General features: G+C 38.2%; 1 protein-coding gene across 1 annotated transcript; it reads right to left on the reverse strand.

Annotated features, from left to right (window-relative positions):
• Window positions 1–6,966: 6,966 nt before the first annotated feature.
• On the reverse strand, window positions 6,967–10,267 carry LOC127662321 (G-protein coupled receptor 26-like). Its single transcript, XM_052153449.1, has 3 exons — window positions 9,597–10,267; window positions 7,907–8,020; window positions 6,967–7,258 (listed from the first exon to the last, which is right to left on the reverse strand). The coding sequence occupies exons 1-3, from the start codon at window positions 10,265–10,267 to the stop codon at window positions 6,967–6,969; spliced, it is 1,077 nt and encodes a 358-aa protein (XP_052009409.1).
• Window positions 10,268–13,750: the final 3,483 nt, after the last annotated feature.

Raw genomic sequence — 13,750 nt, forward strand, 5'->3', positions numbered from 1 at the left:
GGGATACGCACCCATTCGTATAACCCCCATGGAGTGCTGAATGCAGTAACATGTCTAGATTCCTGACTCACAAATCCCTGGTGGTAAGCACTGCCTTGATCTAAAATGGAGAACCAGGAATTTCCACCCAGGCTATCCAGCAGATCTTGAATTCTGGGTAGAGGATGTCGATCAGGAATAGTCTTGCGGTTAAGGTCTCGAAAATCAACACACAAGCGCAAACTTTTGTCTTTCTTCCTTACACATACCACTGGTGATGAGTATGAAGATGAAGATTTCTTGATCCAACCCCTGTGTAAAAGGTTCTGCACATAGTCTTTGACTTCCTTAAAAAGGGGTTTCGGAATGGCATTATAACACTTCTGAACTGGTGTGTTATCTGAAAGACTTATTTTTAACTGTAAACCAGGTATACATCCAATATCACCCTCATCTCGAGCAAATACATCCGACTCCTTGAACAACATTTTTCTCACAACTTCCTGCTCATGTTTATTGAGGTGTCCCAGATCAACAGGTGGGTGCCATTTATCTTCAGCCTTACACTCATGATAGTTTTCTACTTTACAATCATCATCTGCCGTGAGCTGGGATGAACACAAAAGTGCACTACGGACCTGCTTCTCTGAATCCTGGTCATGAGATGGCATGTACACTGGTCTTGTTTCTCTGATTGGTTCGATGTTACCCAACATCATTCTCTGAGGTAGGTAAATGCTGTGACTTGTGGAATTCTGAATGGGAATTTTCACGGTCTTTGAGGCACCAGGAGGCACATTCACAACAGCAGGAAATAACTCCAAACCTTCTGGGATGGAACTTTCTGGAGCTGGTTCAAACATCATAGTTCCACCATCGTGCCACCCTTTTACTCGACATCTCACCTCGAAGACTTGACCACAGTGGATGGTGACTCCTACCTTTCCAGTCTTTACTTGACAGTCTGCATTACAATCTAAATGGTAGTTTGAATTCACGGCAGACACCAAGGTTTCAGCTGAGTCTCTCTGCAACTTCAAGGCCTCAGAAAGCAGATCAATTAAACTGTTGTTATTTGTAAAGTCACAATTCTCTCCTATGATCTCCTCAATCACATTGAACCCCAGCAGGGGACAGTCCATGCACTTTTGTCTCACCAACAGGGGTACCTGGATGGCGATTCTCCCATGTTTGCTACTTGATATTTCTAATAGTACTTCAACCCATCCATCAAAGGGTATAACTGTCCCATTAGCGGCAATGACATTAAGCTGGCCATTTGCTAGTAAGGATTTCAATGGTTGAATTTCAACTCTTGGTAAGTTTTGTTTCAGCCACATTCTTCCAACAATGCTGACCTGAGCCCCACTGTCTAAGAGCATTTGAGCTTGAACACCATTTAATTGGCAAGTTATCATGCAACGGCTGCCAATCAATTGTGCAACCCGTTTCTCTCCATTCATGTGTTCTTTAGCATTAACTCTTTTTGGTGGGCTCTTGGTTACAGATGCCTCACCTTGGAATGCACTGAAAGAAGATTGAGACACAAGATCTTCAGCGGTCACTGGTGGTCCCTCCCCAGTGACCTCCTCTCTTTTAACGCTTGACTTTTCAGTAGACAGCCCACGGCCCGGTGTCCTGCTTGACCACATAGAAAACAGTGAGTACAAGTGTCAGTGTTTTGCCGTATACATAGTTTACACTTTCCCTTTGTTTCTGATTTTGTCTGGTTTTCTGCACTTGCTGCAGCAACTTTAGTTTGCTGTGGGCCACTAGTGCCAATGGACCTCACAACTTTCTCAAGATTCTTGGTCAAAGCAAATACTTGCACAGAGAGTTCTTGGATAGCATCACGATTGGCTTTGACTTCATATTGACTCTGGGGAAAACACTGCCCATTTACATCACCCTGCTGTGTTACACTAGCAATTGAGACTTTGGGTTTGTGTGTGTGCCCGATTCGTTTTTGTCTTTCAGTCTCCTCACTAACAGACTGTGTAATCATTTCTAGAATCTGATCATCAGACCTAGTCTGTGTTGTTATTACTGATTTAATGTCTCTCCGAACATATGTGTACTTTTCATTTAGACCCTGATACAGTGAATGGAGGAAAACACCTTGGACCAGTTTGCGGTCATACTGAAACTCAGACTCAGTTTGTTGTGAAGCAAACAACACTCGCTGCTTAAGACCCATTAACCTGTACACAAACTGCTGGGGAGTTTCTCTGTCTTGTTGCTTTGCATTACTCAACTCCTGAAATAATTCAGTACTGCTTTTGTCCCTAAGGTGAGCTCTTAGGAACCGTTTCAACTCAACTACTTTAAGGCTGTCTTTAGTAATGAGCATCTCTTTAAAGGTACCAGGTTTTATAACCTTTAACACTGTTCGAATGATTTCTGATTCTGTGAAATTTTCAGCAATACCTTCATCAATTTGTTTGCAAATGCTATTGTAACTCAAGTCAGAATTTGAATCAGCAATTTGTCCACCATAAATTTTAAACTCTCTACGTGGCAAATATGATGCAACATCTGATAATTTGATCAAACCAGTCACTTGTTCAGGCACTCTCGGCGATCCAACAGTTAATTCAGGTCTTGAAGAGGTTGCCCAACCTGACGTTGGTTCTACCTGTACCTCTGCAGCTACTGATGCTGACTGTGATATCTGTTCCACAGTCTCTGTGCTCTCTTCTTCACTGGTGGTGAAGCCTTGTCCTGTGTCAGTCAAATCATCAATGAGGGCACGGAGGTTAAGCAAGTGGGCCATCCCTTGGTCCTCCAGACTCTGCAGTTGTTCCCCTCTCAAGAAGTCAACAATGAAGTCATAGAGTTCCACTTCTGCTGCATCCACGCTTGGGAGCAACTCACCTTCCCCTTCGTGGCAACACTCTGCTATTTTGTAGAGCACCTTGCAGTTTGATGAGCTGACCAACAGGTGGAGTTGCTTCTCAATGTCCCACCGTATTTCTCGAAGAGTAGTCATGACTGGAATGCTGAAGTCAGTTGTTCGAATTGCTGGTCTAGTCTTACTGACGTATTCACCGTGATTCTTCACTGATTAGCACCTGACCACCAAGAGGCGCTAATCCCGGACGAGCCCCCAAGTTGTTACCCACCTCAGGCCAGGGTGGCTTGAGTGGATAATTTAAAGTTGTATTGTTAACTGTAGAAAGAAAGAGAAATATCACAAAACGATAAGTGGGTGCAAGCTCTGGCAGCGTATAATTGAATCTGGCCAGATCATGCAACACCTCTTATACGCCAGCGCAAAGCGCCCTCTACAGGAGGCCATAAGAATTTACACTAAAACCTCTTAATTCAACCCATACCTCTCTTAATACATCATAAATGTTTTAATTGAAGAACTGAACTTTGTTAGTTTGAAATGGTAATAAACAATACAAAATTAAATTAAAGGGGGGGGGGGGGTATTTTCTTTTTGGATATAATTTCCAGCCCACTACATATTCCATAATTCAACTACCTTCTGCAGTCACTCCCTATAGATGTCCCACTCTCTTATTTCAATCAATTTGAGAGCATAGCGAAGCCCCAATGTTGCCTCGAGCTTATGACTGAACCCTAAACTACATATTAAGAATTCCCCTTTTTGCTGGTCAGAGTGGATTGTGAGTGGGGTTAATACACTCGGTGACCTATACGACAGTAGTGTGTTGAGATCCTTGAGATCAACATTTTGAGATATCAGTTTTTTAGGTATCTACAGCTGCACCTCTTGCTCTGTACTATTTTTGGGAATAGTCAGATACTATGAGAGTGGTGATTACTGCTTTTGGTAAAGGTTATGAGGCATCAGTGTATTACTCTCTGCTAATTCAGAGAAAGATTTAAGGGAGAGTCGGCTAGGATTCAAAAAAAATGTCAAGACTGCATGTAGAGACGCAAGAGTGCGCCTTATGCAATTCAAGATTTTACATTGTTTCTATTGGACCACCTCTAGATTGAATAGGCTTGGTCTTAAAGACACACCCACCTGCTGGCAATGCCAATCAGAGGATGGAGACATAACCCATGTCTTTTGGGGGTGTGTTGAGATCCAGGAGTTTTGGTTGAAGCTTCAGAGTCTGGTGTGCAGTTCATTAGGCACATGGGTATCATTTTGCCCCAGACTCTGGATTTTGGCCGATGGGGCGGTCATCGATATTGAAAATAGACAAAAAGAGTTGGGTCTTAACCAGTGTCATGATCGCCAGGCATATAATTTTCAAAGGGCTGGAGATCGCCTGGAGCACCTTCCAGGAGTGGTTTTCAGAGATGGGAAGGGTGGCGGCCTTTGAGGAGGGAAGTAGAAGAATGGTGAAATAGAGCGTGTTTGTGGAGAAATACGGCGAGTATACATAATTTATGGATGTGTGATTATTATTATTATTATATTTTTTTATTTATAATTTGTTTATTTATTTTAAACCCTAAAATGAACATAAAAAGCAATGATTTAAATTACATTATAGCTCAATTAATACAGTTTTAACAGTAGAATTCATGTGAAAGAATTCCAATTCTTTTATAAAAATAAAACTTTGTATTTCTGACTTTAAACTCTCCAAAAAAAAAAAAAAAAATTCTAATGGCTCCCTGTAACCTCTTTGTTTTTGTTTTTTGTGATGCCACAAATGCTGCCGACTTTAACTTGTATTGAACCTGGAATATTTCTTTAAGGAAATAGAAGATTCTGCATCCTTGTCAGGGCTTATTTTGTTAAATGACCGGCTGATTAGCACTTACTTAAAAAAAATCCTAATTTTGATGATTAATAAAGAACAATTTCTTTACTAGTGTCCTGTCTCAGTTAACTAAGGCATAATTTTCAGATTTAATAAAAAAGTGACACAACTGTGGTTTCCCATAAAGCTTTATATCAAGAGCTGACTGTATGAAATACAACAGAGAGAATATCACATCACTGAGAATTGGGGAAGATATCTCAGTAGTGAAAAGTTTCGAAAATATTACACAGAAGGTAAGGGGAAGACCCAAGTAAGAACAGTTTTTGTCATTGTGGGGGCTGTCGTTTCTGGATTCTGATGAAATTTTCTTCTGTTCTTGTTTGCTTTGCAAGAGGGGGTGGTGATGAGGGAGGCAGTAATTATTACGCAGAATTCTTTAGTGGTCTCATTTCTCACTGCTCTGAAGCTTTGTAATGCCTGCCTTCAAGTTCTACTTAGCTTGTTATCTTTCCTCTTTTCCTTTTCTTCAGAAACTGCAATTACAGAGGCCTCTTGACTCTTTCTCTCTCTATTGTGTGCTTTCTGAGCCGGAGCAGGGTGCAGAGCTGTCTTAATTTCAGCTGAACAGAGAAAGGAGGAAATATGTTTTAAACTGTTTCAGAAATTAAATTGTCTCCCACATTCCTATCATTCTCTCTCTCTTTCTCTTCTACTTTAGGAGTGAACTTACCATGCAAAGACATTTCACTTCAATGCCTTTTCTCAGGTAAAGACTGTCAAAGACAAAATACACCAGATACACACAGCGCAAAATGTCATTTGTGGTGTCAATGATAGTATTTATTCAATCATTCTATCAATTGGACTGTGCTGCTTGCAATTAATTTCTTTTGTGTTTTATTTTCTGCATGGATCTGTCAAACAAATAACAAACATGAAATTCCCCTGAACTTTTTTGAAATCCACTGTTTATTGTCATCAAAGTCACAAAGAAATGTACGTAGCAAAAATGTATAACTGCTTCTCTATAACAAAAATAGACATGTTTCTTCCTAAGGCTTTACATTTGCACACACACAAAAAAAACAAACAAACAAAAAAACATGTAATTTATGCATTAACACCCTCCAAGTGTACAGTAATAATGGTCCCACTCCTATGTATGGCAAGAGAACAAGATGCACACATACAGTACCCATACATACACACTTCATAAAGATAAAGCAATAATAAGAATAATCTAGAGTGACATTCAAATATAAATTACCCTGTTAATATTGTTTTCAATATGTTTACAAAAATGTATATGCACATATATGGTACATCGAAAAAGAACAGCATTATGAAATACGATTTTAAGTGTAAAATAGGTAAAGATTTATGGTCACACTTTTCATTTTCTGACTTTTGCTAGTATTCTTTTTGTATCTTGTGGCAAGTGTCCCTACGCAGGCCATATTAATCAAGTAAACCCCTACGACAGTATTTCAGGCACTTGCACTATAATTTTCATGCATCATTTTCAGAGGCAAGTAAGAAAAAGAGAACCTTTGTACTTGGTTAGTCGGGGGGAAAAAAACTAAGGTTTGGTTTACATAATATGACTTCTTACAATTCTCTGATGTGAACATAATTTAAGATAAATTCCTATAAAATTCAGTCTATGGAGTTTTTGTTTAAATAAATAAATAAATAAAGGCACTGTAAGAACAGATTTGTCCATTTCTTTGGGACTTTACTTTAACCAAACTCTGAAGATACAACATGCTACACAAAATATATACTACATGCCATTGAATTCCACAAAAAAACATTATCTACAAAATAATGTTTTGCAAACTTTTACTATGTCACATTTTACCATGTGATATCATTTAAATTAAAGCTTAAATTGTTCTCAATATCCAGTTCTCTATAGATTAATAACACAGCAGTTACCTATTCATAATTCTAAACAGCAGTTTATCACTATGACAAATCAGATCACAATAAGTAACAGGTCCAACTGAATCTCTTTGAAAGTTGGCTAACTAGCAGCTCTCATGGCTTGCAGCTTTACAGTAGTTTGACCTTACAAGAAAGAAAGAAAGAAAGTGAAAGAAAGAAAGACTTTAGATAAAAAAGAAAATATATTTTGCTACTGAAATCTCTTTTGCTACAGTTAAATCTGGAATTCTTTTTGAGTCAAGAAATTCAGAGCACGCCACTGTCTCCATTGCCTCCATTGTTTTCTGTCTTTACAGAGTCACAGCTCTAACTTTGTGATTATTCGTCTCTATAGCAACAGTAATCCTCAGTCTGTATGTCTGGTTGCAACTTCCCCATCAATTATTATTTCCTTAACCCTTTTAATTTTTCTGATTTCTGCAGTATTTCCAGTCTTTCCATTTTCCTGATAATGTCTGGAGGCATTTAGGGAACTGCGCTTCATGAGCCGATTGATGAGGTCACTGCAGGTTGTCCGGTATTGATGGCGCAGAAGAGAATAGACAAAAGGGTCACATGCAGCTTTGCTGTATGCCAGGCTCTTACAAAGCACACCCCAATACGGATTAAATGGCTCAGTCACAAACAGCTCCACAATCCTAAAGCCAAGACACACACATATGAGAAAAGTCTATAGACCTGATTGTTAACTCTCCTCTCAATCTGGTGAAGTGTTATGAAGGCACTTGGTATAACATGATGAACAGTGTACTAATATGTAAGTGTATATCCTTTGACTGGTCACTATTTCTTTAAGTTTTTTTGCCATTTCTATTTGCCTTTACTAGTTCATTTTAAATGGTTGTGCATTTTGACAAATACAATTTTAAGAGTAAAACATATCCATGTAATATCTCTGTTAATATGAGGTAATTAAAATGCTTATGCAATACATATAAAATAATTGATTGATTGATTGACACAAGATGGTTCATCCTTCAGTCTTCTCAGAGCTTACCAATGTTGCGTAACTCGCCTAGTCCTTAGGCCCTTCTTCAATTTGGATTATTAGTCAGGAGAAATACATGAAAAATGACACAAGTACAGGAACTAAAGGTTTCACATTCAAAATGTGTGGGCAATACTAACAAACCCAGTGTCCTTCATCTTCTTACTTTCACATCAAGAAAACAGTTGGTAATTTCACATACAGGGATTTCAACCTGCCCAACAAAACATAACTATAATAAAAGGCTATTAGAGGCTGATGGAACGACTGTGAAGAGGTAGAAGAAAATGCTGTTTACCTGGTGATGACATAAGGAGTGAAACAGATGAAGAAGGTTCCGATGAAGGTACTAATTTTGCGGGTGGCTCTCTGTCTCCTCCTTTTTTGCTCCTCCAAACAGCGCTGACGAACACTGGACAAAATTTATGACCTCATTACCAATTATTTTCCTTGTCTATTTCAATGATTCCTCTCACTCCCACTGTGAATGCACTATAGATGAGCACTTAGAATGATTTCTATGCCAGCTTCAAACAGATGTTATCTTTGAAAGTCCTTGGAAAACTACAGCTATAAATCAAACATGTCCACTTGACAAGTAAGAGTTTAAATATTAAAAAATTCTGACAAGCCATTCGACAGATATATGTAACAGGTGTTCCCATAGTGAAATTGTTTGCCCAAGCTGTTTCAGCTGCTCGTAGAATAGAGCAGCATACTTCTTGAAATGTCAGATTTACTATGCTACTCTGTGCTCAGTTGTATCAAACAAATCTATTTTTACAAACGATGCAACAGCTGCTATTAATTTTCCTTTTGTCTGATTTCTCTCTTTGCATGTTTAGAGCACATTTAAATATATCCCTTGCCCGAACACCAGATGTGCTGATTACATGTACTGTATAGGACGATAGTAATTTGCCATCGTCAGTTTGTAAAGTCATCCAGAACTGGGCAAATGAGCTGACGTTTTTCACTCTGACAAAGATAAAAGTCTCTTGATATTAATATGGGAGCACATCAGCCTTAGCTCTAATCAGCCACATTAAAATAATATTCCAGATTCAGTGCAAGGTAAGCTCAATTGTCAGCATTTTGGCATAATGTTGATAGCCACAATAAACAATTTTGACTTGACCCTCCTATTCTTTAAAACAAAAAGCAAAAATCGAGGTTACAGTAAGGCACTTACAGCATGGAGCAACATTTTGGAGGGTTTACATTCAGAAAAGTGAAGCTTATAAACTTGCGTGGATATTATTTTAAAACTTGAGTATAATATGAGCTGTTAAGTTGTTTAAATTGTTGGATATGGTCATTTGAGGGTTTAAGGTGTTACAGAATTATGGCGAAGAAGTTGTAAAATTGGATATAACTTTGCACTGAATATGACAGTGATATTATAATACTAAAATCATTTTAACAAGCATATAGTTTATGTCTTGTATAGCTACACTTTTGAGAAGTATTTTCACATTTACAGATAAGCCCCATTCACTTCCATTGGAAGTGCCTCTATGTTATCGATTTTTTTTCTCTTTTTTGCTTTCTTTCTTTCTTTTTTTTTAAGAAAAGGAGGGGCATGTCAAAATAATTTTTTGTGATAATCAACAAATGCTGTTGATTGAGCTTAACCTGGAATAATCCTTTAAATTATAGGATTTGTCAGAAAAGCAGAAAATAAAAATGTGTCACATCTTATTAAAGAGTCTTTATTGATTGATTTTAAATCAGAATTGCTCAAACTTAATAATAATACTTTTATCTTGTCATACGTAATCGACTCTCAGTTCCCTGCCAAAACAAGTGTAGACGCCGGTGGACCGAAATGGTGGTGCTGAAATTCAGCAGCTCTGTTTAACATCATACAGCGCTGACTAAATAATACAGTTGTGCAAAACTAAAAAGCAAACGCATTAGTTGTGGAATCAAAATATATAACAGTTGATAAAGGAACGCAATGTGACTCGTACATCTCACTTTCTTACCTCGGATGAATGTCCACTAACAGCACGAGTGTTTGCATGGTGATCACGTCTATGCGCTTGCAGTGAAAGCGCGCCACTTTGAGCACTTTTAGATACGTGACGCACAGCACCACCGAAACCAACAGGAACGTGAGCGAGTGCAGTACGAGCATGTAAATCGCGAACTGCATCTTGGCGTTGACCGCTCTGCCGTTACAGAGCGTGCAGGAAGCGTACAGCTGATGGTAACCCACCCAGGAGAGGCACGTTGCCACCACAGAGAATGAAAGCGAGTGGACCCACGTGTATGCAAGAGCGATCACGGCGTCCCGGTGACGGATTCTGGAACAATAACTCAAAGGGAACACTACAGCAACCCACCGGTCAATGCTAAGCGCTGCCATACTCAGCATGGAGTTAGTGGTCAGGAAAGTGTCCAAAAATCCGACCATCTGACAGAAAACGTGTCCTCCCGGATGCGCATTACTCAACACCCCAAAAAGAGTCAGTGGCATGCTGGAGGCCGACAAAATCAGGTTGCAGAAGGTCAAGTTGAGTATAAACAACCCAGGCACCTGCTTCCGAATTTCTGCATTGTACAGGAAACAGATCAGCACCACCACGTTGGACAGCAGCGACACAATGATGATCGCGACGATCAGAAGAGAAAGCGCGAGCTCCGCTATGAGCATGATGTTTCCCTCTCTTAAGCCCCCAAGTTTAAACCGTAACTCCAGGACAGTTCATGACTCGGGACAAAATAGCTTCAGTGCAACTCGCAGATAGTGGAGCCCCCAGGACGTGATATCCACTCGTGCACGGTACACATCTCTCCTTAACACCGACCTCCGTTTAGTCCGCGAAACAGTGGCAAAATCCATCGAGCTGGACAAAGTGTTGGATCGCGAAATATCAGAGTGAACGAACCGCGTGAGGATGAGTATATGATTAATCCGCTCCACTTCACGAGCCCAAAGGAATTCCTCATGCAATTGCGCAGTGCGCTCCAACTGCCAAGGTTTGCGCGCGCTTCAAATGTAGAGTCTGCCCTTGAAGCAGCTTTATATGTCAAAATGTGACCCCCACCTCCCTCACGAAGTTCTGACACGTGACTAGCGTCAAATGAATCGTCAGGACATGAATATTTTGAGTAGACTAAATTTAGTAAGTGTTATATTTGTCGAAGGGAACTCTTTCACGTCACCGTGAGGCAAAAGCCCTCGGTCTCGTGATACAATTTTATGATTCACTTGCGCAGCGCTTTGAGAATATCCCAGATAACTAAATGCACGCGAGACTCAACAGGTTCAGACTCGGAAAGTTATGTTATATTAATAGTAGTCACTTTTTATTCTTTTAAAACAAGATCTGTGCAGAAATGCAAAAATACATAAAAATAGAATAATATGTGTAGTTTGACTATGATTTTATCTGCTATAATACTTGATTCTGTTTTTGGTATTATACATGTTATATAATTCCGTACCACCGTTTTAGAAACCAAGTTGAACATCGCTAAATTATTTAAGGAATCTTCTGAAAAATGCTTAAAGCCCCAAATAATGGATGAATGAATAAACTCCAGCCACTTCCTTCTACTGTGCATTTGCATTTTATTGAAATCACTGTTTAAAGTTAACACATCACATAATGTCAAAGAAATTCACTTCAAGGGTAGTTTACACCCCCAAATATATATTGGATTAATTCACCTGAAACATAACCATACAGTATACAGACTCCCTTGGCTTTTAGATTTAAAAGTAACAATGATGATGTATTTCAGAGAGTTTGTTACATTTCCATTTAGCTGGTCTTAAAGGAGTCTTAAAAAGCCTTATACATTTTACTCCAAACAAGGAACTTGCAGAAACCTTGCATAGCTCAACAGAAGCAACATGTTTCTAATCAATGTAAACATTACATTTTACCTTATATAATTCATGAATATTTAGAGTACACATTACTGTATATAAATACAAGGATGTTAAACTAGTTGATTGCATTATTGGTACTAAGGGATTTTTTTATTCAATTCAATTCAAAATGTGTGTGTGTGTTTGTTTGTGTGTGTGTGTGTGTGTGTGTGTTTGTTTGTGTGTGTGTGTGTGTGTGTGTGTGTGTGTGTGTGTGTGTGTGTGCGTGTGGGCTGGTTTAAGTGGTTTACCAGGACTTTTTTTAAGATTACAAACTGGTAATTACAAGGATTTTATGCTATAAATGTGGTTTGTGCGGACATTTCTAGTGTCCCCATAATTTAAATCACTTAAAAAAAATGAATGATGTTTTATTAAAATGTAAAAATGCAGAACATTTTTGGCGAGGGTAAGTTTTAGGGATAGGGTTTGGGGATAGAATCTATACACATCCATTTAATCCATCCAATGCACCCACTTCATCAAGTAAACATTTTACATAGGCTTTCATTGAGCTTATGGCAGCCCACATTTATGCCTACATATAAATATGAGTTATGTGAGAACATTGTGTGTACTATCAGATCATTTAACATGGTGTGACATACCCTGAAGTTTTTTTTTAATTATTATTTTATTACAAAAAGCAGATTTTTAATTATCATTGCCTCTGAGACTCAAATCTGAATGTCACATCTGCACAATATGAATGTTTGATTAATATGAAATCTTTTCTCAAAGGAGTGTACAAAAAAAATGCTTGGATGACTGAGCATCTCTTTTCAACATATTTTGTCAAAATTGAAGAGCAAGAGGCAGACATAAAGACAAAGATAGAGAGGTAAGAGAGAGATTTGAAGTGTAACACCTTGCAGTTTTTTAGTATTGAGTTAAGCTTCCTTGGAGTGAAATAAGCAGTACTCATTATTTTTTTCAATATGCGTCTGCTCATGGTTTTTCTTGCTTTTAAATGAATGCCAAAATCTTGATTCTGTTGGATTTGGATTGCATTTTGAGTGTTTACAGTTTAATATGTCATAAGTGGTGATTATATGGTGAATTCATGTAGTCTAATGTTTCCATACTGTAAGTGCTTTGGCTTGGTAAATATTTACTTGAAAAATGGTTTGAGTAAATTTTTTGTAACAATGTAATTTAAGCCCTTGATAATTAACAAGACAAAGAGAAATACAGTATATCAACTAATGAGAACAGTCTATGCTGTGACTTGTTTTAATATTTGAATATGAAAATTAAAGAGAGAGGAGAGCCAGTGAGCGGCCTGATGAGTTTGGCTCTTGTTTTGCTAGGGATATGCCAGATTAATATTTTGTCACTTTGTGTGTATTTTAACATGACATTGAGCATTTGCTTGAGTGCTCATGCGTATGTTTGTATTCTGTGCTTGATTTTTACGTGCATGGCTCATTATATGTATGGAAGTTTCTAGGTGAAATAAACACAAGAGGTGCTACAACAACAGCTTTTATACACTTTCACACAAATCACAAGTAAAACGGTAGATTATCATGCCCAGTTCCTAACACGGTGCGATGATCTGACATCAAAACACTTTTACTGTAAGGTTTACATTTTGACTATAAATTTTAACGTTTGTATTACATAACCAACTACACATACAAGTTAGTTCAAGTGCCATCATATTGTGTGGTAGCTCAACTTATAGCATTGCACTTGAGATACAAAGGACTAGGAAATGATTCCCAAAGAGCACACGGGTCGTGAGCTGAAACTGGCATAGTTGCACCACTTGCTTGAGTGCTTTTGAGTTTTTCATCTCATATTTTGGTTAGGTTTAGGTTTATGGTTTAGGGTAGGAATGTAGGTTCTGTTGTTTTAAAACTCAATAGAGCATAAAACATCAAAACCTCATCGGTTGTTATCTCACATTTGCTTTTTATGACAATCGGTTAGGTTTAGGGTAGGAAGGTAGGATTTGATTATTTAAAACTCATAGAGCATTAACCTTCAGAAACCTTTAGAAAACGTGTTGCTTTTAACACCACACTGTGAACATATCACCTCAGAACTGCCACGATACGTTTAGTGGACCACGTAATATAATTTTGCAAAAATGTCACCACAGTCATGTAATTTTTATGACATCATTACTTTTTAAACAGTTACTAACAATAGATTATTTTAGTTTTTACCTGACTTGGCATGAGAAGGACATTTGAAGTTAAATCTTTTTTTTTTTTTCAAGATATTTTGCAGAGTGTAGGAATTATTTTCGCA

This window comes from Xyrauchen texanus, chromosome 22 (genome assembly GCF_025860055.1).
Source record: "Xyrauchen texanus isolate HMW12.3.18 chromosome 22, RBS_HiC_50CHRs, whole genome shotgun sequence".
In the NCBI taxonomy this organism is placed as follows: Eukaryota; Metazoa; Chordata; class Actinopteri; order Cypriniformes; family Catostomidae; genus Xyrauchen; species Xyrauchen texanus.